We start from the raw sequence: 22,728 nt of genomic DNA on the forward strand, positions 1-22,728 counted from the left end.
CACGGGTAAGAGCAATGGATTATTTTACATTCTCCTTTTGACTTGGTAGTCTTTATGTAAGCGAAGTAGAACAAGAGGAAGGGGACACTATTATTACTGCTGTTGCCATTGTTTCAATGTTTTTGAATATTAAAGAGGTTTGTGTTACCAATGCTTAAAGTATCACTTTTATTCATTGTTGTTTGAATATTATTAATAGTTTGGCTTTTTATTTTTCCAAATTTAAAAGCTATTGTTCGTGATAAGCAATGTTTATTCATTTATCTATTGTTTCTTGATGTTCATTATTTCAGAAATTTGCTTTGGATAATGGGTAGTAGTAGACCGATGTTGGTATTAATAAATAAAAATAGGGTTATCTTTAGCTTTCTCCTCTCGGCGAATAAGCGGGTTTAGATAAGTCCTTTCAACATATTTATCCGTTCATTCTCCTCTATAGCTTTAAACGCTTACAAGTCTATTTGATTCTTTTCTCTATTCTAAGCCAGAACAAAGCGTAGGGTACTTCTGAATAATTAGTTTGGATTTCTAGTTTGTTATATAGGCGCTTGGATTTTCCTATTAAGCCATCAAGGTTTTGTGTATTACCTGAGTCGTTGAATATTACTAGTTCTTTTTTTTTAGTCAGATCTAAAGGTGAAACTTGATGATTCATAATTGTGAAATCGCCTTGAACTGGAGGAGTATTATTGATGTGACCAATTTGACTTCGTTTATGGCTGAGCAGTGACAATATTGAATTGCTTTTAGGTGACCTTTTTTGTAAAAGAAAGGCCTGGCCAATTAAGAGGTGGCGAAGGAGAGATAATATTTATGAAAATACATTTATAATAACAGTAAAAGGGATAGCAAAAGAAAGTTCAAGTTAATATTAACAATGAATAAGTTACAAAATAAGCTTGCACTTTATAACCGACAATTAATACCGATGGATATAAGGGATTATTGTTGACATTGTGTTTGATTTGTTTTTAAACATTTAGTTCTAGTTTATTTTCTAAGACACCCAGTTTACATGTTCATGTAAATGATTGGCCTCATACCGCAAGTAAAATTAAACACGATTTAGATCTTTTAACCAAAAAAAAAAATCTACTCTAAAAATTAGATGAAAACTAACTGCTCATAAGGAATTTTAACCAACGATACATTTACGATAGATCTCACCACGAAGAGATCCCCGAAGAGAAATGAAATCAGAAATTAGAAATAAGAAAAGAAATGATGAAAAAATTCATCTTGAAATATTATTATTTTATTAAATTGCAAAATAGGCTAGTTTTGTCTCTTGCTTCTTTCATGACAATAATCCCCACCTCCTATTATTTCTTTATTGACTTGCCCCGCTTTCTCATCTTGCTGTTTTAAGCTATTACGAAGCGATCACTTTGTTCTGTGGGAGTAGTTTTGTGAACAGTATTGTTCATTCCAGCTACCAAAAAAAAAAAAAAGAAAAAGAACATAAAATAATAATAGTAGATGCACTTATGCACAATAAACAATATTGGAAACAATCTGGACTTCTTTCTGTTTAAGGCTAATAGGGGAAAAAAATAGAACAGTTAAACGATTGCAAAGTTACAAATAGGAGAAACATTTGCATAACGATTATGATTATGAATGGCAATTTGTAAGGCTGAAGCAACCTGCATTAAATGCGGTATCGCCCTAGAGAATAATTTTCAATCTGTTGAGTTTAACTTTGTGTGGATATACAAGTTTAGTATTCCGAGTCATATTCTCGTGGCCGTGCTAACTTAGTACCCGTTGATATAAAGAAGTCAAAGGGTTAAAATTACGACGAAACAAAATTAGCTTCCTTCAGAGTGAATCGTTTTGTTTTTTTTGTCTGTCTTATCGTAAATTTTCATTTTATAGTCAACTTTTACATTAATTTATTGAAAGGAACGATTTCAAAAAGAGAGTAAAATTAATCTTTAAACTCTAACAGGATTGGGGGATTTCATTTTTTTTTTAAAAAAAAACAAATGAAAAGAAGAGTCTATGCATATACTGCTGCATCAATAAGAACTAAATCGGCGCCTTCTTTTATAAGACAAAAATGTCGTTCAAAGACACAACTAAAGTTAGATCAAGCGTGGCTGGTGTAAATTATTCTCAGGGAAATGGCTAGACTCTAAGTTTAAACAAAATTAGTCTAAAGATTGAACTACCCCCCCAAGGGGCTTACGAAAATATTTCTTGATCATAGTAATTCTAAGACATCGTTTGATACTTTCGTAAGTAGCCCTTCTCTGGGTTATCTCAATCCAATAGTTGTTACATTAAGGGTGAACATTTCTCGAATGTTTGGGAAGAAAAATTCTGAAAAATTGCCTCAAACGAAACAATAAAATGTAATATAATGCATATCCCTATTCAACGACAAGAATGGATATTTAATTTTGTAATCTCTGTGTATATTTCTTAGTTTCTTTATCAATTTGTTCCATTTTCATATGAACATAATCAAGAACAGTATCAATCAATCCTTAAATCAAACAATACTTAAATCATCGTCCAAGAAAAATTAACCAAACTGAATCGAGTGAATTCAAGTGAATGAAGTTGTAAAATAGTTATGAGACTAGAGAAGCTCAGGCTGTCTACTTTTTTCCCTTTCACGGCGTTTTGATGAATGAGTAGAGAACTTTGTTTAGATTTCCCTTTAAAAAAAAGAATGCATTCTTATCAGTATTTTTAGTTATACGGAAATATCATTTTTAAATTATACATATAAGGAACGTTTGAATTCCATACTAATTCCTTACTCAAATTGCTATAATTCATTTTTTAGCTTATCGATTGATACACGTGTAGTGTATGTATATGTGTGTGGTTTTTACAGGTATATCTTTTGGCAAAAACAGTCTATACCTTTACTTATGGGCTGTTGAGTTGATTTTGTCCTTTTCGTTCACCTTAAACTGAAATGCAATATATAAACTAAACATTTTTTTTTTCTGCAAAATGGTTTATAAGCAAAATGGTTTCTGCACGCTTTCTAAACCCGTATTATTTTTTAGTCGTGCACCATGGTGTTTTGTCCCCTATTTTCATTATTATTATTATTTATAATATTTTTGAATTATCGCCATACTTGGCTGAGCAAGTTTTCAATTGCAAGCCGTATTGGGTATGATAATAAGGTCGGTGGCTGATTTCAATGGAGCAAGAAGTTTCAAACGGTGCTGAAAAAGAACCGACTCCAGAATTATTAACTGTACAAATCCCAGCAACATAATCAAGACAAAGGGAAATACGTCACCATTAGAGCATAATGTCACCATTTGGAGATCCAGCTTAAAAATTTAAGATCTAGGGGTGGTGTAAGCAAAAAGAAAAGAGAATGTTTAAGTAGATGTTACATAGTATTGTCAAATTAAATCGCATATTGTCTTCTCTGCTATTGTAAATTGACACTAGACAAAAAGAAAATGTTCTTTACCAAATCCCTCGCATTAACCACTCTCACTTCAGCAAAGGTATCATAACCAAGGGATTTTAAGTTTATCATTTGGATTGAACTACTATGTTTTAATACTTTTCTTCCTACTTGCTTTTTTTTTTCATTACGTAATTCTTGACATTACGAAAAGAAATTGTCGATGCTCTTTATTTTACTTCTCATTGATATGAACAAAAAATATTGCTGTCTGTTGCATATCGTTGTAATGGGAACCAACGAATTTCAAGATTGTGAAATTTTCTTCTTCAAACTCATCACCTCCATGGCATCTCCCGCCTCTTTGATTTTTCATTGCATATAATTATCACTTTGCATGGATGGATTTTCAATCACTTAAAATTTTCAAATGTATTGCATTCAATAAATCCGATCCAGTCAAATGCATCATGGTTATGTTTCCCTCTCTATTTTCTCTATCTATCATCCGTATGTATGTATCTGACGGGCAATAATAAACAAGTAAGGACTGTGGTAATTCAAATATTGACACTTTTCTTGTGATTTAAGATTGAAATAAATGAACAAAAAAAAGGAACATCGGAAATATGGATCTTTTAAAAATTACCTTAAATTATCAATACAAATAAGGTCTACAAAACAGTAAATTAGACTTTTCCCCGGTGCAAACAAGTTAAAAGTGAAAATATATACTCGAGGTAATTTGTTTTCTCCATAAACACTCCTATTTCTACATTATGATTTAGTTTATTGTTTTCTTTTCTCCAATTATTATTACCCTAAGATCCAGAATTAATAATCTAGTAATCCAACAAGAAAAAAAAATATTCTGTATTTTATTCGTGGTAATACCAATTTGTTTATACATGAAGCTGAAATTCGTAGAGATGATATTGAGTTTGCTAGTAATTAAATTATAATTAAAATTTATGATTGGGGAAGACTGACATAAATCCAGGAGTGATGCTATTTCATTTCATTCCCTGTCATCATTCCCAGTAATATGGTAATTTCACTTCTGTATCTGTACCAAGTTTTAATTCAAAAAAAAAAAAAAATCCAAATTACTTCAGTGCTCAAACTTATTGCAGATACATATTTTCTTTGTATTGCAATTAGAGGGAAAAAGCAAGGATTATAATTAAAGTTATCCATTGAATACTTAATTGTTTGCCATTGGATAGTTTACGATCAAGTGATGAATTGAACTGATTGTTCATGTGAATTTGGATCAATTCGTTCACTAATTGGCTTTTTCAAGAAATCATATTAGCCTTAATATGATGTATGTCTAGATTTAACTTGAAACTTACAATTCACTCAGTATTTCAGACACCACATTAACTTAAGATCGTTAGTAATGTCACAAATCAACAACTTGATAGTGTTAAAATCTCTTACTAATTCTTCACTGAAACCTTTTATATACAGAATAGTTTGTATTTAGAAGTATTTGCTGTGACTACAATTTGAGTTCAAGGTGTTTTGCAGTTGCGGTGTTCCGACAGTAACTCCTCGGAACAAAAGCACACTCCAGCAAAAATGAAAACAAGACGCAGAATTTATTTTGCTGCGAAATTTCTTAATTTCTGCAGCACCACAAAACCAAACTGAAACCCAATAATAAAGCAACAAAACTAAAACAATAACCCATGGGCAACAGCCAATTTTTTAAAAGTAATAGTTACACATAAGTAAAATACGTAAGTTCTATTTAGAAGGGTCAATACTAAAAGTATAGTCGTCATTAAAAACTTGCTCATCATTCATCCGCTTGCGTTAAGTTTTTATATAATCGTAAAGGCTTGTTATCACCAGTTTCACCAGTTTCTATTGTTGTGTTCCTACGCCTTGGATAGAACTATTTTAAAAATGCACCCAAGATATATTTTTCTGGAGACTAAACTAATGGAAATATAATATTATTTTCACCACCACTTCAGATATGAACACAATCAGGTTCAAAATTAAGGTAAATGCATGAAGGCAAAAATTCAAAAAAAAAAAAGAAAATAAACTACGACTTTCATTTTATTTTTTTTTTTTTTTCTTTTTTGTTTGAATATTGCAGTTTTGTTCTATTTCTTAAATTTAGTTTCTATTTGAATCGCAAATATTTGCATCTCCCTTAGTCCCTAAATTGAGTTTAAATATTAAAGGTGTGTTTTATTGCCCTGGTTAAAGATTAATCACAACCTATCAATATTTATAGAGGTGGGAATTTCCTTTCTTTCTTTTTCCTTTTTATTTTTATTTTTAATTTCTGGTTTTTCTTGAAATATTTTGATTCTTTGTATTAAATAATCGTCATAAAGGTTTGAGTTACTCACGGTAAACTTGTTCCTGATAGTTCCTTATAATTTAGTCATTTTGCTTATTGATTGTATTGCGTCCTCATATTGCGATCGGCGATCACTAATCCTTGCCCTTACACCAAGACTCGGTAATTCTTTTTTTTTTTTTGTCAAAGGTTACTTTTAGCGCAGTCGGTCCATAGTAGGGTATTATAGAACAGGTAAACGAATCCCCTTTCCACTTACTTGTTTTGTTTTTCCTTGTTATTTATTACCATCAAACGTTTTTGCTTTTGGTAACATTATAAAACCAATATATACACAGTCGAGAGAGGAAAAAAAAAATACTCTCCATACACACTCACAAAAACATATAAATACACACACACACACACTCATTCATTAACACACACACATATAAATATATTTATTTATACTCACCCATTCCACATTTTATTCACATAAACACCACTTGTTTCTTTCACTTGTTGTTAACACTTTGCTAAAGAATAAGGGTCAGAAGCATCATCCTTTTTTTTATTTCGAGCTTAGTTGTTCCATTATCTTTTGTGCTTTATATTATATTGCTTACATAAAGAACTTTCATTTCTCTAATTCATATCGGGATATATATACACCACCACCACCACCACCCCAACAACAACAACAACACCTTTTGTCTTTTATTTTTCAATTCCACACCACCTGTTCTTTAAATTAATTTTTTTTATTCATCTAGTGTTCCTTCTTCAATTCCTTTTTCCTGCAAACATGGTTGGTTATAACTTGATAGAATCTAATTCGATTAACTTGGCTCATATACAAGATAATGAACAGCACCAAGAACCAAATTCACATCTGCATTTATACCATCATTATCAATTTGTTCAACAACAACAACATTTCCAATATTTGCAAAACGCTCTTGCTAGTACAATGAGTCAACAACAACAACAACAATTGCCAGACCAACAAGATTCACAAGATCAACCCAATTCTCAACTGCCACTGCCTTATCATCCAAGCTCAGCTGTGTTCAAACCTAACTACATGCAAGATGTTTTATTGAATGAAACTTGTATCTTGAATTCACCAATGAATTCTATGGATACTTCAGCTTGTACTACTACTAAAACCACACCATTGATGCATCCAATTTCTGTTCATGAGTTTGATCAATTACCACTTAATAATAATCATCATCTTCACCACTATCATTTTCCTCATGAACATGCTAATATTGCTGCTAGATCAGATAGTATCACTACTTTGAATGAAGATAAAAAATGCATCTTACCCTCTCCACTGTCTCCAATGACAGTTACTGATGGAAAACAACCTCATGACGAGTATTTAAATTTTGTTACTACATTTTCAATTCATCCTCAATCAACTAGTTCTTTGGTTTTTAGAAACCATCACCATATTAATTCTGCTGTGAGACATGCATCTTATGATTTGGGATGTTCAACATCTGAAAACGTCATTGCTACACCAGAATCATCTCCTAATATTAGAAAGGGATTATTTGAAGATAATTCCTCTAGGTTTCCTATTATTCCTTCTTCTCCTACTTTCCCTGCTGCTTTAAATTTATCCCATGGTAAAGTTGTTCCTCAAAAGATGCCTAAACAAAGTGGTCCTGTTTTGCAACCAGCTTTTGAAATCAAGAATATGACAACCATTAAAAAAATCAATCCTGAACAATCTGCTGCTACAGGAAGATCTAAATCATATTCAAGAAAGAACGTCAATACTGCAAATGTATTATCACAAGGTTATGAATCAATGAAAAAGAGATTACTAGCTAGATATTCAACTCGTTTATTACAAAGAATGAGACTTTCTGAAAGTGATACCAAATGTCGTAAACATTGTGAAGTAGATTTTACCAATTATTTGGAACTTATTAATCACTATGAAGATAATGGTTTACAAATGCATTTAGAAACTAGAAATTTTAAATGTCCAGTTAAAGAATGTCCAATGAATATAATTGGATTTGATAAAAGAGCAGATTTAAGACATCATGTTCATTCAGATCATTTAACTCATGGTTTAGTTAGTGCTCAATATTCCAAATATTCTGATGAAATTAAAAAATACTTGTTTGTATGTGATGAACCTAGTTGTGGTAAAGGTTTTTATAGAAGTGATACTTTAACAAGACATGTTAAATTGGTTCATAAAAGAACAAGCAATTTTACAAGAAGAAGAAGAAGAAGAATTAATAAGAATCATGCATAATGCATAATTAGTTGGTATTTATATGTTTTGGTTTGTTCAAAGGGGATAATCATTTCAACAAGCAATATTAGAAAAAGTTTTTTTTTCATTTTTATTTTTTTTTTTTTTTTTTCATTTTGATAAAGTAGTTATAAAAGAGTATAGATTGCTGTTGATAGCTGTCCATTATGGATATCCCCTTCCCTGCCTCCGCCCTTTTCACTTTCAGTTTTTGTTTTGGCATTATTTTATTCATCATAAAATTTGTCTAATCTTGTCTTTAATTTTAATTATTGGTATTAGTTTTGTTTTTATTTGGCTTTCAACAGCCCTTACCCATTCAATTCTTGGTATTTTTGTTTCTTGATAAATATTTAGAAATAATCTTCTTTGTTTAGTTTTATATAGAATTCCATTAAATTTCTTCGGTTCATTTCGTTTAGAAGTTATAGCACCTGTACTCAATGAAGTGTGATCAGTATCACGTGATGTACTATTGAATAAACGCGTATTTACTGTTAATTCCAATTCAAGGATACAAGCAGATAAGTGCATATATCAAACCAGCCCAATCGTAAGTATTACATCACTATTTGAACAAGATTAAAAGTATGTCCTCATTAAATTATCCTACTAAAGACCAGCCGTAACACGTCGCGTTATTAATGAAAATCAACAACCAAGTAGTGCACGCGTAGAGAAAAAAAAAAATTCAATTTCAGATTATATCGGCAGCAAAGGAGAACGAAAAATATTTCAAAACGTATCGTCATCATCATCATTGATTTGTCATTAGTTTCTTTCTTGTTTTTTTGCTATATTTATTCATTCACATAATTGACAAGATGAGTTCGACTGAAGCTACACCATCATTTGATGTGACCGATGGTTCAGAAACAATGAATGATTTTTCATTTGAAAATAATCAAAGGAAATATTTTACAAAAAGTGATAAACAACAAGTTGATATTGAAAAAACAAGTAATAGATTTAAATATTTGTTAGGATTGACTAGTTTGTTTCGTCATTTTATTGAAGCTAAAGCAAATAAAGATCCTTTATTTCGTAAAATTGTCGATGATATTCATGATTCAGAATCCAAGCCAGGCAAAAAGGGATCCGATGCTAGTAAAAGAAGAAGAAAAACTGAAAAGGAAGAAGATGCAGAATTGTTAAAAGATGAAAGATTAACTAGTTCAATTTTTGAATTCACTGAAAGTCCAGGATATGTTGATGGGAAATTAAGACCATATCAAATCCAAGGTTTAAATTGGTTAATTTCATTATATGAAAATAATTTATCTGGGATCTTAGCTGATGAAATGGGTTTGGGTAAAACTTTGCAAACAATTTCATTTTTAGGATATTTAAGATATATGAGAGGTATTAATGGTCCTCATCTTGTTATCACACCTAAATCAACTTTGGATAATTGGCAACGTGAGTTTAATCGTTGGATTCCTGACATCAAAGTTTTGGTTTTGCAAGGGGATAAAGATGAAAGAGCAGAATTGATCAAATCAAAGGTTATGCAATGTGAATTTGATATTATCATTGCAAGTTATGAAATTGTCATTAGAGAAAAGTCTACACTTAAAAAATTTGATTGGGAGTATATTGTCATCGATGAAGCTCATAGAATTAAAAATGAAGAGTCTTTGTTATCACAAATCATTAGAATGTTTCATTCTAAGAATAGATTATTAATCACCGGTACTCCATTACAAAATAACTTGCGTGAATTATGGGCTTTGCTTAATTTCATTTTACCAGATGTTTTTGCGGATAACGAATCATTTGATGAATGGTTCCAAAAGGAAGACCAAGAAGAAGAAGATCAAGATAAGGTTATTTCTCAATTACATAAAGTTTTGAAACCTTTCTTGTTGAGAAGAATCAAAGCCGATGTTGAAAAGTCATTATTACCAAAGAAGGAATTGAATGTTTATGTTAAAATGGCTCCAATGCAGAAGAATTTGTACAAGAAAATTCTAGAGAAGGATATCGATGCTGTTAATGGATCTAATGGTAAAAAGGAATCGAAAACAAGATTGTTGAATATTGTCATGCAATTGAGAAAATGTTGTAACCATCCATATTTGTTTGAAGGTATGGAACCAGGTCCACCATACACCACTGACGAACATTTGGTGTTTAATTCGCAAAAGATGCTTATTTTGGATCAAATGTTGAAGAAATTCCAACAAGAAGGCTCAAGAGTATTGATTTTTTCACAGATGAGTAGAATGTTGGATATTTTAGAAGATTATTGTTACTTCCGTGAATATCAATACTGTCGTATTGATGGTCAAACTGAACATTCTGATAGAATCAATGCCATTGATGAGTATAATAAACCAGGAAGTGAAAAGTTTGTGTTTTTATTGACAACAAGAGCTGGTGGGTTAGGTATTAATTTAACCACTGCTGATATTGTTATTTTATTTGATTCAGATTGGAATCCACAAGCAGATTTACAAGCTATGGATCGTGCTCATAGAATTGGTCAAACCAAGCAGGTTAAAGTTTTCAGATTTATCACTGAAAATGCTATTGAAGAAAAAGTTTTGGAAAGAGCAACCCAGAAATTAAGGTTAGATCAATTGGTTATTCAACAAGGTAGAAATACTGGTGGATTAGATGGACAACAAAGTAGTAAGGCTGCATCGAAGAATGAATTATTGGATTTGATTCAATTTGGTGCTGCTGATATGTTCCATAAGGATAACTCTGCTGCGCCAGGAGGATCTGGTGAAGGGGAAGCCACGGTTGACATTGAAGATATTTTGAAGAAATCAGAAGAAAAAACTCAAGAGTTAAATGAAAAGTACGCCAAGTTGAATTTGAATGCTTTGCAAAATTTCAGTAATGATGATTCAGTCTATAATTGGAATGGGGAAGATTTCAAAAAGAAAGAATTGGGAATCCAATTACCGGTTGTTGAACTTGGTAAGAGAGAACGTAAGGAGAATTATTCTGTTGATACCTACTATAGAGATGTTTTCAATGCTGGTAGTAATAAATCGTCTTCAACTACTAGTAGATCTGGTCCAAAACCACCTAAACAATTAAACATCTATGATCATCAATTCTACCCAGCAAAAGTTCTTGAGTTGTATGAATTGGAAAAGAACTATTATAGAAAACAAATCAATTATAAAGTTCCCTTAAAAGCTGCTGATAAAAACACTCTGCAGGAAGAGCTAGAAAAGGAGCAGCGTTTGGAACAAGAAGAAATTGATAATTCACGCCCATTGACTGACGAAGAAAGAGCTTTGAAAGAGGAGTTAATGCAACAAGGTTTTAGTACTTGGAACAGAAGAGATTTCCATCATTTCATACTGGTTTGTTCCAAGTATGGACGTAATTCTATTAGATTAATTTCCCAAGAGTTTGAAGACAAGACTGAAGAGGAAGTTCGTGAATATGCGCAAGCATTTTGGAAAAACTATCAAGAAATTGATGGGTACGAACGTTATATTAACCAGATTGAACAAGGTGAGGAAAAGATCATCAAGGGTAAAGTACAAAAGGAAGCATTGAGAAGAAAATTATCACAGTACAAATATCCATTGCAAGAATTGGTATTAAAATACCCTCCAGCATCAACCAACAAACGTGTTTTCAGTGATGAAGAGGATAGATTTTTATTGGTTCAATTATACAAATATGGACTTGATCTGCCTGATGTTTATGATAACATAAGAGAAGCTATTCGTCAATCACCATTATTCCAATTTGATTTCTTTTTCCAAACAAGGAATTCAGGTGAATTATCAAGAAGATGTACAACTTTATTGGGATGTGTGTTGAAAGAAATAAACCCTGAAAACAATGTCAATTATGGTGCCGGTTCAAACAATGGGAAACGTTCAAAGGATGCTACACCTGAACCTAAAAGTAAAAAACAAAAGAAGTAATCATTCCATCCCATTGAAGGATTTCAAAATAAATACAAAAAAAAAAATAAAAAAGTGTATTCTATAGTACTGTATAATTTATGTAAAAGCTAAAATAAAGCAAAAAAAAGAAAAATAATAACTGGAATTAATGATATTTAGTTATTTTATTTACATTTTTACTCATTGTTTATTCATTTAAGAGTTGTTTGATATATTCTTCAAACAGTAGTGGGGCAATCATTGAATTGAATCTAGCCACTACTTGACCTTTTTTATTTACAATAAACTTCTCAAAATTCCAACGAACTCCTTTAAATCCCAATACTCCAGGTTTTTCATTCTTCAAATATCGATATAAATCAGATACTTCATTATCATATTTTTCACCATTAACTTTTATTTTCTTCATAATTGGGAAAGTAACTCCAAATCTCTTATGACAAAATTGTACAATATCATCTTCATTAAAAGGTTCTTGATTACCAAATTGATTACAAGGAAATCCAATAATTTCTAACCCTTGATCATTATACTTTTCGTACAAATACTGTAGTTCTTTATATTGTGGAGTAAATCCACAAAGAGTAGCAACATTAACTATAATAAGTACTTTATTTCTAAATTGTGTAAACTCAATAATCTTTTTATTAGCATCGGGTAGTTTGAATGAATATATAGTTGGCTGTAAATTATCACTTGTCATCGGAAATAACAATAACTAAAATCTGTGGAGGCGAATTCAATTGCAAAAATAGATAATATATATTGTAGTGTATGATTATATTGTCTAGAATAATGATGTCTCTTATTGGGGATATATATCTCTTGATTATACTGATCAATTATGCTTTGTTGGTCTTGGTTGTAAGTTTGTTGTTTTCCACGGAGTTCTCTTTTTTTTTATTGGGTTCTAGCAGGGAAAACCAAACAAAAAAAAAAAAAAAACAATAAGGGCAGAAATGGGAATAAAAATAAAAATGCGCCTAAAAGGAAAAAGCAAAATCAAACGATCCTCAACTTCTCTCCAACCAATCTAGATTCCATTCATCTATTACTAATGACAATTTTATATGTGGGCAGAATAAATCATTCGATTTTGCACTTCTTTGTTTTGTTTTGTTTTTTTTTTTTATACTTCCCAGGACAATTCTCTTTACAAATGATGGCATTGTTCCTGTCGATCCTATTTTATCTGACACGTAAAGCCTTATTAGATTGACGTGCATTCATCTTCGCTGTCTTTGCAACAAATGTGTCTTTGCAACTTCTCGTGATTTTAGTCACGTGAGATGTCTGAATACGTTTTTGAAATGTACATATTTTTTTTTTGCATAAATATAACTACTACATCAATTATACTACCCAGCAGATATCTATAACTGACATGGTTAACTTAACCAGCATTCAAACAATGATCCACGTGTGTATAACAATTTATAATTATGCTTTTCTTCCCGTCAGCCACAAGAGACCAAAAAGAAAACGTCAATAGGAAACGAAAAGTTGTCGCCCTTTTTTGGATTTTAAAAAATTTTCACCAAACAGTGAGAATCCAGTAAACAAAAATAATAACGGGCAAGAAAAAAAAAAAACGTATAGTTATAAGTTACTTCCCTTCAACCAACCCAACTAACACTTGATCATTACTTGATTCAATAAAAGGAATAATACAGGTCATCCAACCAAATCAAACCTGTTTTTCAAAACCTAAAGAGAAAAGAAAAACAAAGATATTCCTTTCTGGCTACTTCCACTTTGGTTATAATACTGAAAAATTTACTTTCATTTAAATTACCCTCCATTGACAAATCTGCATAAAGATTTGTTTTCACTTTAATTCTTGTACACAAGTGATTATCTAATTTATATCTACCTAATCAAGAGTAGCCTTGTTAATTATAGCCGCTCTGTTAGATTAATCGACTTAATTAATTTTATTTGTTGGGGTTAGATCTTTTTTTTTTTTTTGTATTGTATTGAATTGAATTTTGTTTGAAGAAAATGAGTGATATTTATATTATTGTCCATCTTGCAACCACTTGTGATGATTCGACAACATATGTCACTAAAGATTCATCTGAGTTGATTGAATTTGCATGGGAAACTTTGGATACATCGACTTTGGAAACTTTATCCAAAGATTCGATCTTGGTTCGTCCTATTAATACTCCTATTACACCATATTGTTCAAGACTTCACAAGATCTCGTGGGAACATGTCAAGAATGCAGGTTCATTTAAAGATGCCATTGCAAAATTTGATCAATATGTCCAAGATGAAATCATTGGCAAGAAGCAAGAGTTTTCAATTGTTATGTATGATACATCTAAATTGAGAGTTCAGTTATCCCGTGAGGCTAGAGATAAATCCGTGGTTTTACCATCATATTTGCAACATCCAAGAGTATTCGATATTCCTAAGGAATATTGTAATTGGCAATCAACACACGCGGAAGCTTTGTCATACCCCGCAACATCTTTGTCCAATATTATAACTGCTTTGGGACTTGAAATTGAAAACATTTCTGAATACAATGAATTGCCAAATTTTTCTTCGTCAACTCCACCTCCAAGGGCTCTGGTTGACGATTCCAATTCTCAAGGTTTAGATTCTGGACCTAATGGTAAAACTGTGGCTGAATTGTATGCAATGATTGTCAAACAGTTGGTTAAGAAGTCTATGCCTATTGAAGAACATCCTACTGTGTTTACAAAGCCATATGATTCAGGTCAAGATATTACAGTTTTCTCCGCAGAACGTTCGAAGGTACTTTATCTTTCAAACTTGCCTAATGATACTACACAATCTGAGTTGGAATCTTGGTTCACTCAATATGGTGGAAGACCTGGTGGATTTTGGACATTTAAGAATGGCGAAGATTCAAATAATGGTAACAATGGTGCTGGAAAATTAACCCAATCATCTAAAGCAGGAATAGCTGGGTTTGTAGCATTTGGAACCCATGATGAAGCAGCAGATTGTTTAGCTTTGAATGGAAGAGTATTAGGTGACCGTGCCATTGAGGTCCAACCGTCAAGTAGCAAGGTTTTTGATATTGCTATGGATAAGTTATTATTGACACTGTTTCCATTGTCCAAGAATAAGCCAAGACCAGGAGATTGGACATGTCTTTCATGTGGATTCTCTAATTTCCAAAGAAGAACTCATTGTTTTAGATGTTCATTTTCAGCTGTTGCATTCCAGGATCTTTACAATCATTCCAATAATAGCAATTCTAGCAACTTGGGTCGCAGGACATCGAACCAGAATACACCTATTGGTAACCAACAACAACAACAACAACAGCAGCTGCAGCAGCCACAACAACAACAACAACAACAACAACAACAACAGCATGCTCAACCTCAATCATCGCAATTACAACAGCAATCACAACTTGCTGATAAAATGACTTCTGGCGCTGCTAACTTGTCGTATAATGGGTTAAATGATGGATCTTCTGGATTACAAAATTATTCAAATGATTCCAATGTTGGTGGTATAAATACAAACCATCATAATAACAACAACAACAACAACAACAATAGTATTAATACTAACAACAACACTAATAATAACAATAATCTCGGCCGTAATCATTACAACAGCAATGTTCCCTTTAGAGCAGGTGATTGGAAATGTGAAGTTTGTATGTACCACAATTTTGCCAAAAACTTGTGTTGTTTAAAATGTGGTGTAGCTAAACCGATTATGAGCCACCAACAAGCAAATCCAATGCATTCTGTTAACACCACTGCTGCTGCAATTGCGGCAGCTACAGCTAGTGGTCAACCATTGAATTTGAATAGCAATGCGTTTATTGGACTCCAGCAATCCCAAATGCAGCATCATTATAATCAACAACGTGGCAACAATAATAACAACAATATTTCTGGAGGTCACAATTACAATAACAACAATAATAGCAATAGTTCTAATAACCAAAAGAATCAATACTACAATAGTACTAGTTTGCGTTCAGGACTTTCACAACAGAGTTCAGTCATGACACAACAAGCATTGATGTATTCACAGCAACAACAACAACAACAACAACAAGGAGGAATGGGACCAAATAATTCTGGTTCATTACAACAAAAATATTCAGGTAGTCAGAATTCACCTAATTTATATTCAATGTATTCTAATTCCGGTCATAAATCAGTTGGAAATTATTCCAATAATGAACCTATAACTGGTCCTGTTGTTTTAAAGAATTCTAACCATCAATCCCCTGGTATGAATGGACAATCATTCAATTCTTTGAATAACCAAATGAATTCATTAAACTTGAATTGAACAAATTGGTTCATGGTTGATGAGATTCATCTACACATATAATTCCTTTTTTTTTTTATTTGTTTTATAATTATTTTGTTTGATTTTTGTTTAATTATTGTTGGATTATATTTTTTATTATTATTATTCATATATTTGATTTATTTATTTATAAATATCCATACTATAGTGTGTGTATGGGGGGAAGGAACAGTTTCATGGTGAGGAGATAGAAGGAATTGGGAAGAGTAAGATATACCGGTTAGTTACACACCATTATACATGTGATTTCTTAATTAAATAAGAATATTTTAAATGGAGTGTCTCTGAAGTGTATAGTGTGTTGGAAATATCATGTATTTAAGTAATCGTTTTCTACTAATAAGGTACCTGGTAGCGATCTCGGACATGTAAAAAGTGTGCACGCGTGCGTGCTTCAAATGCCACGTAGGATAAGTTTTTCCCTTCGTGTGGTGAAAATTCCAAACAACACGCAAAACAAGTGAAAAAATAAAAAAAAAAAAAAAATTAGCAAAAACAAAATTGACAACACGTAGATTATTTATCTCTAATCAATATTCATTCATTCAACTAATCAATTACAAGATGACTAACAACAAATATTCTGTCATATTACCAACTTATAATGAAAAGAGAAACTTGCCAATTTTAATCTATTTATTGAACAAAACATTCACTGCTAATAAATTAGATTGGGAAGTTATTATTGTTGATGATAATTCACCAGATGGTACCCAAGAAGTTGCCAAAAAATTGATTGATATTTTTGGATCTGAACATATTCAATTAAGACCAAGAGCAGGTAAATTAGGTTTAGGTACTGCCTATGTTCATGGATTACAATTTGTTACTGGTAATTTTGTTATAATTATGGATGCTGATTTCAGTCATCATCCAGAAGCTATACCTGAATTTATTGCTAAACAAAAAACTGAAGATTTTGATATTGTTACTGGTACAAGATATGCTGGTGATGGTGGTGTTTATGGTTGGGATTTTAAAAGAAAATTGATTTCTAGAGGTGCCAACTTTTTAGCTAGTGTTGTTTTAAGACCAAATGTTAGTGATTTGACTGGTTCTTTCAGATTATATAAAACTGAAGTTTTAAGAAAAATTATTGATGTTACTCAATCTAAAGGTTATGTTTTCCAAATGGAAATGATGGTTAGAGCTAAAGCCATGGGCTTCACTGTTGGAGAAGTACCAATTAGTTTTGTTGATAGATTATATGGTGAATCCAAATTAGGTGGTGATGAAATTGTTCAATATGGTAAAGGTGTATGGACTTTATTTACTAGTGTATAGGTAAGAATAGTTGTCTTATTCAATTGAAATTGCGCATTTTGTTTCGTTGTATTGTTTAAACCAGACTATGGAGGGGAGTAAAACACGTCCAAGTTCGAGCCAAAAAAATGAAAAAGGTCTTGCACCAAAATGATGGAAAAATGGAAAACAAAAAAAAAAAGAAGTAAAAATTCTGCAACAATATTTTACAGTTCAATAATAATACCAATCAAGTCATGGCTAAAGATACATATTTGAAAAAGATTCTTGGTGAAGAATGTTTTAATAGAATTCGTTCTACTAAAGTTGTTATGATTGGAGCAGGGGGTATTGGTTGTGAATTGCTCAAAGATTTAGTATTGACCGGATATGGTGAAATTCATATTGTTGATTTAGATACTATTACATTATCCAACTTGAATCGTCAATTTTTATTTCGTCAAAAAGATATTGATAAATCCAAATCACTTACAGTTTCCAAAGCAGTTGAATCATTCAATTATTTAGGAGTTAAATTAGTTCCTCATCATGGGAATGTAATGGATACAAAACAATTCCCAATTGAATTCTGGAGTCAATTTAGTTTTATTTTCAATGCTTTGGACAATTTAGAAGCAAGAAGTTATGTTAATAGAATGGCATTATTTGTCAAGAAACCGTTAATGGAAAGTGGAACTACTGGATATGCTGGACAGATTCAACCAATTTATCCTTATTATAGTGAGTGTTTTGATTGTCAACCTAAAGAAACTCCAAAATCATTCCCTGTATGTACTATTAGATCAACTCCATCACAACCTGTTCATTGTATAACTTGGGCTAAAGAATTTTTGTTTCATCAGTTATTTGATGAAAGTGAATCTAATTCATTTAATGATTCACAGGCCATTGATAATGAAACAGAAGATAATGCTGAGAAAGAGAATTTGGCTAAAGAAGCTAATGAATTGTCTGAGTTGCGTTCTAAAATTCTCAATTCTGATCTGGATGAATTTATTAAGAATTTATTAACCAAGATTTTCAAAGTTGATATTGAAAGATTGCTAGAAATTGAAACGTTGTGGAAAGAGAGAGCTAAACCGGTACCTTTGGATGTGAATCATTACTCTAAAGACTTGGAATTGTTGTTGAAGGATAGCCTGAATGAATCTATCTTGTCAGCTGATACTTCTGTCTGGACAGTTTTGGAAAACATATATGCATTGTATAAATCAGGAGAGTCTATTCAAAACAGATTAAAATCGGGGAAAGAACTGTTTGTTTCATTTGACAAGGATGATGAAGATACAATGATTTTTGTAACAGCAGCTTCAAACTTGAGATCTTCTGTTTTTGGTATTCCTATCAAGTCGAAATTTGACATCAAACAAATTGCAGGTAATATCATCCCGGCTATTGCAACCACTAATGCACTTATTGCAGGTTTCTCCAGTTTAGCAGGGACTGAGTATTACCAATACCAAAATGATGCTAACAGTAACGATTTCACTACTATTGCCGGTAGAACTTCATCTGTATTCATCAGTATAAGGCCAAATAAATACGTCACGGGTGTCAAATTATCTCAACCAGATCCAAAATGTGCAAGTGATTCACTTACGTCAAGGGGAGTTTTGCGTATTTCAAATGATGATTTGACTAGAATTACATTGGGTCAACTTGTGGATAAATTTGAACAAAAGTATGGTTATAACAAAGAAGACATATCAATTCAATTGGGTAAATCAAAATTGATCTACGATGTGGATTTTGATGATCATTTAGATAAACCATTGAATAAAGTGCCTGGTGTTGTCAATGGAGAAACCATTTTAGTTCAAGATGACGACGATCAATTAGAGAATTTACAATTGTATTTAAGCATTGTTGATGAACAATGCGACCTTGAATTACCTGATTTGAAATTACGACCAAAGAAGATATTCAAAGCCCCTGAAGTAACAGGAGAAACAGAGCAAATTGGTATAAAAGAAACAGATGGGGGAGTAATTGTCTTGGACGATGATGATGATGACTCTGATAGTGGGATTATAGAAATCAGTGATAATGATGAAGATGTTGAGCCACCGAGCAAAAAGCAAAAGTTGTAAGTAAGTAGTTGTGTATGTATGTATGTATGTATGTATGTATAATTGTATCGATTACGTGTATCATAGCGTCAGTTCATTTTTGTGTGTGTGTGATTGGAATTACTTCCCGACGTAGATGGGGCCGGTATCCCCCCGGTCGGTGTGGACCCAGCTTGTAACAGAATTTAGTCGACATGTTGACATTTTTTTGTTCTTTGTTATGCGGCCCATGCCATTCATTCCTTACACGCACTTTTTTGTTGTTCCTGTTGTTGTTGTCCCTTGTGGAAAATGTGTGAGTTTCGTTTATTTTCTCTTTCGCTTCCTCTTTTTTTTTTTCATTCAAGTTTGCCTTCCTTTCTTCTTATATTCAATTCATTCAATTGATACATTTTATACAAACCCTCCCCAAACTACTCATTCGTTAATATGTCTTGGCAAGCTTACACTGATAACTTAATTGCTGGCGGTAAAGTTGACAAAGCCGCTTTATATTCTAGAGCTGGTGATTCCTTGTGGGCTCAATCTGGATCTTTTCAATTACAACCAGCTGAAATCACTGAAATTGCCAAAGGTTTCGATAGTGCCGAAGGTTTACAAACCAGTGGTTTACATGTTCAAGGTCAAAAATACTTCTTATTAAGAGCTGATGATAGATCTATTTATGGTAAACATGAAGCCGAAGGTGTTGTTTGTGTTCGAACCAAACAAGCCATTTTGGTTGCTCATTATCCTAGTGGTGTCCAACCTGGTGAAGCCACTACAATTGTCGAAAAATTGGCCGATTACTTGATCAGTGTTGGTTATTAGATGTTCAATCAAGGTTTAGTAATTTGTCATTTGAGTGTCGTTTCTTTTCTTTTTGGTTTGACTTTTGTCGAGTTGGAGATAATGAAAGAAACGGCTTAGCATTTATCATACCCTAATTTTTTTTATAAATATCGTACCTTGGTTATTTGAGTTTGAATTGACACAATGTAATCACGATAATTGGGTAATACGATTTCATTTTTATTAATTTTTTTATTATTATTACTAGTTGATGTTCTTTTTTGTGGGTATTTAGTTTATAACTTTAGAGTTATGTATTCCTTTCAATACAGTACAAGAAATAAATAAAAAATTATTCTAGTTTACAACAGATCTTACTCTACTCTCTCTGACATTGTAGATATTCTGTATTTCATCATAAATGTGTAATGTTGGGCTAACAGTAGTCAAACACACCCGCCTATTGCCCAGAAAGAGCAATTCAAGAAATGTGGGACTTAATTTAGTTGAGATCATTCAACAGCAAAAAAAAAATTACTTCCCCTGTGATGCCCCCTTTTTTTTAAGCAAATAATTCCCACATTTCAGTGAAAAAGGTATATATCACTAGCACAATACCACTGTTCAGGATTATAATCCTTGATCTTATTCATCTTGTTTATAACTCATTAAGTAGTTTAAATCCAAACTAAAAATCTCTAGATTATACCTCCCTCCATACAAACAGTCCATCCTACGACATACCCCGAATCGCATAAGTCACCCCATACAATAACTCATTATTATAACTAATCATTCATTCATCATGACTACTAAACTCTTTCCAAGTAATAGTTTATTGTTATTAGGTCCTATATTTTTGATCACCACTGATTTTGTAATAACAAGATTTTCCCAAACGGGTGGACCTAAAAAATTGGCAAATAATACCAAACAACATGCATCAAACTCTATAATGAGTTCATCATATAATACACGAGTTCATAGATTGGGCTGGATTCAAAATCAGGTGGAAAATGAATCATCATGGTCTTCATCAAACTCAAAATAATTAATTTTGCATAAAAGTATTATAAAATCATGCTGGACATTATTAACGAAAATTCAACGTATAAACAAAAGAGGTACATTTCCTCAACGTCATTGTCATTCATTCATTCATTCATTTCATTTCATTCGTTTTTCTTTTAATGGTGTTGTTTTTAAAATAAGTAAATTTACCAATAGGTTTTAATATAGACTGTTTGTTGAATACATTGTTTCTTGTACAGATACCATTTGTTTAATGTAGCACTATCCCTCTGTTATTGAACTCCATCGAAGTGGTATTTTTCATCATGACTAACACACAGAAGTACACATCTAGCAGCTGTCAGTATTTCAACTCCACATTGGTTGCAACCTCCTTACTTAAAATTCATCACGTGCCACAAAAGTGGAAATTTTTTGATTTTTTTGTCTTTTCCTGCATGTAGTCGCTTGTATTCGCGAAATATTTCATTGGTCGAAAATCAAAAAGAAAGTAGAACCAATAGAAGAGAAAAAAAAAAAAAGAAAAAGGGAATAATCAATCCAACTTCATAACAAATTAACCAACCTTTCTTTCAACTTTATCTATTCCTATTTTATTTATTGATCACATATCATAATGTTTTCAACAATTAGACAACAAACAAGAGCTTCACGTCGCTCGATAGAACACACTATTAAAAGATTCAATTCCTCACATCATCATCATCATCATCATCATCATGAACCAGAGTCCAAACCCGTAGAAATAACATTTGCCAAAGTATTTGGTGTTGCTGCATTAGCAGGTGGATTTTTAGTTTATAAGAATAAAGATTCTACTGAGAAACCATTATTTGCTTCTAAATATTTTGATGAAATTACTACTGGCGAACGTAGTCATTTAAGAGATGAACTGTATGATAGAAAATACAAAGTTGGATTCCTTAAAACATTCGATAGAGATAATAGTGGATTAGGTGAACAATTGAAGAAAACTGGTAGTGTTTATGAATTACCGAATTACAATTTAATTCCAGCCCATTCTCCATTCGGATACCAATTTGGTGCTGGGATTAGAACTCAAGAATTAGGACCAAGAAGAGAAAGAGAAAGACGTTTTTAAGTCAATTGAAGTCAAAGGTGTATATTCTATTTTTGATAAATACAGCGTATATTTAATACTAATATCAGGTTACAGAACTATAGAGTTAAGCATTGAGTGTATTAGCCCCGGGGTTATGACCACTTATTTCTAATAAACGTTTGCATAGTAGTAGTCTTAGCATGAATTGTGTAGTGTCAGTTGCTAAATCAACTCTGAACATGGTAATTTTGAATGGTTTCTATAAAAATCATCTACACTGTCGTATATTTTCTCCAACTCCTTTAATATTATTTTTTTACATCAATTTCCTCGCAAAATTTGGATCCAAAAAAAAGAGAAA

General features: G+C 32.0%; 8 protein-coding genes across 8 annotated transcripts; 7 read left to right on the forward strand and 1 right to left on the reverse strand. All coding sequences in view use genetic code 12, as the record gives it.

Moving 5' to 3' along the window:
• Window positions 1-6,492: 6,492 nt before the first annotated feature.
• Window positions 6,493-7,968, forward strand: RME1 (Rme1p; the record flags this gene model as incomplete). The annotated part of the gene is made up of 1 exon (XM_002549650.1): window positions 6,493-7,968. The coding sequence occupies one exon, from the start codon at window positions 6,493-6,495 to the stop codon at window positions 7,966-7,968; it is 1,476 nt and encodes a 491-aa protein (XP_002549696.1).
• An 824-nt stretch (window positions 7,969-8,792) lies between these two features.
• CTRG_03994 (chromatin-remodeling ATPase) lies at window positions 8,793-11,867 on the forward strand (the record flags this gene model as incomplete). Its single annotated transcript, XM_002549651.1, has 1 exon — window positions 8,793-11,867. The coding sequence occupies one exon, from the start codon at window positions 8,793-8,795 to the stop codon at window positions 11,865-11,867; it is 3,075 nt and encodes a 1,024-aa protein (XP_002549697.1).
• Window positions 11,868-12,036: 169 nt separating this feature from the next.
• Window positions 12,037-12,552, reverse strand: GPX3 (Gpx3p; the record flags this gene model as incomplete). The annotated part of the gene is made up of 1 exon (XM_002549652.1): window positions 12,037-12,552. The coding sequence occupies one exon, from the start codon at window positions 12,550-12,552 to the stop codon at window positions 12,037-12,039; it is 516 nt and encodes a 171-aa protein (XP_002549698.1).
• A 1,298-nt stretch (window positions 12,553-13,850) lies between these two features.
• On the forward strand, window positions 13,851-16,148 carry NRP1 (Nrp1p; the record flags this gene model as incomplete). Its single annotated transcript, XM_002549653.1, has 1 exon — window positions 13,851-16,148. One exon carries the CDS (start codon window positions 13,851-13,853, stop codon window positions 16,146-16,148), a length of 2,298 nt encoding a protein of 765 aa, XP_002549699.1.
• A 585-nt stretch (window positions 16,149-16,733) lies between these two features.
• Window positions 16,734-17,453, forward strand: DPM1 (dolichyl-phosphate beta-D-mannosyltransferase; the record flags this gene model as incomplete). Its single annotated transcript, XM_002549654.1, has 1 exon — window positions 16,734-17,453. The coding sequence occupies one exon, from the start codon at window positions 16,734-16,736 to the stop codon at window positions 17,451-17,453; it is 720 nt and encodes a 239-aa protein (XP_002549700.1).
• A 215-nt stretch (window positions 17,454-17,668) lies between these two features.
• On the forward strand, window positions 17,669-19,522 carry UBA2 (E1 ubiquitin-activating protein; the record flags this gene model as incomplete). The annotated part of the gene is made up of 1 exon (XM_002549655.1): window positions 17,669-19,522. One exon carries the CDS (start codon window positions 17,669-17,671, stop codon window positions 19,520-19,522), a length of 1,854 nt encoding a protein of 617 aa, XP_002549701.1.
• Window positions 19,523-19,930: 408 nt separating this feature from the next.
• PFY1 (profilin) lies at window positions 19,931-20,311 on the forward strand (the record flags this gene model as incomplete). The annotated part of the gene is made up of 1 exon (XM_002549656.1): window positions 19,931-20,311. The coding sequence occupies one exon, from the start codon at window positions 19,931-19,933 to the stop codon at window positions 20,309-20,311; it is 381 nt and encodes a 126-aa protein (XP_002549702.1).
• A 1,609-nt stretch (window positions 20,312-21,920) lies between these two features.
• CTRG_04000 (uncharacterized protein) lies at window positions 21,921-22,406 on the forward strand (the record flags this gene model as incomplete). The annotated part of the gene is made up of 1 exon (XM_002549657.1): window positions 21,921-22,406. The coding sequence occupies one exon, from the start codon at window positions 21,921-21,923 to the stop codon at window positions 22,404-22,406; it is 486 nt and encodes a 161-aa protein (XP_002549703.1).
• Between the last annotated feature and the right edge of the window lie 322 nt (window positions 22,407-22,728).

The sequence above is a fragment of the Candida tropicalis genome (genome assembly GCF_000006335.3).
Source record: "Candida tropicalis MYA-3404 genomic scaffold supercont3.5, whole genome shotgun sequence".
In the NCBI taxonomy this organism is placed as follows: Eukaryota; Fungi; Ascomycota; class Pichiomycetes; order Serinales; family Debaryomycetaceae; genus Candida; species Candida tropicalis.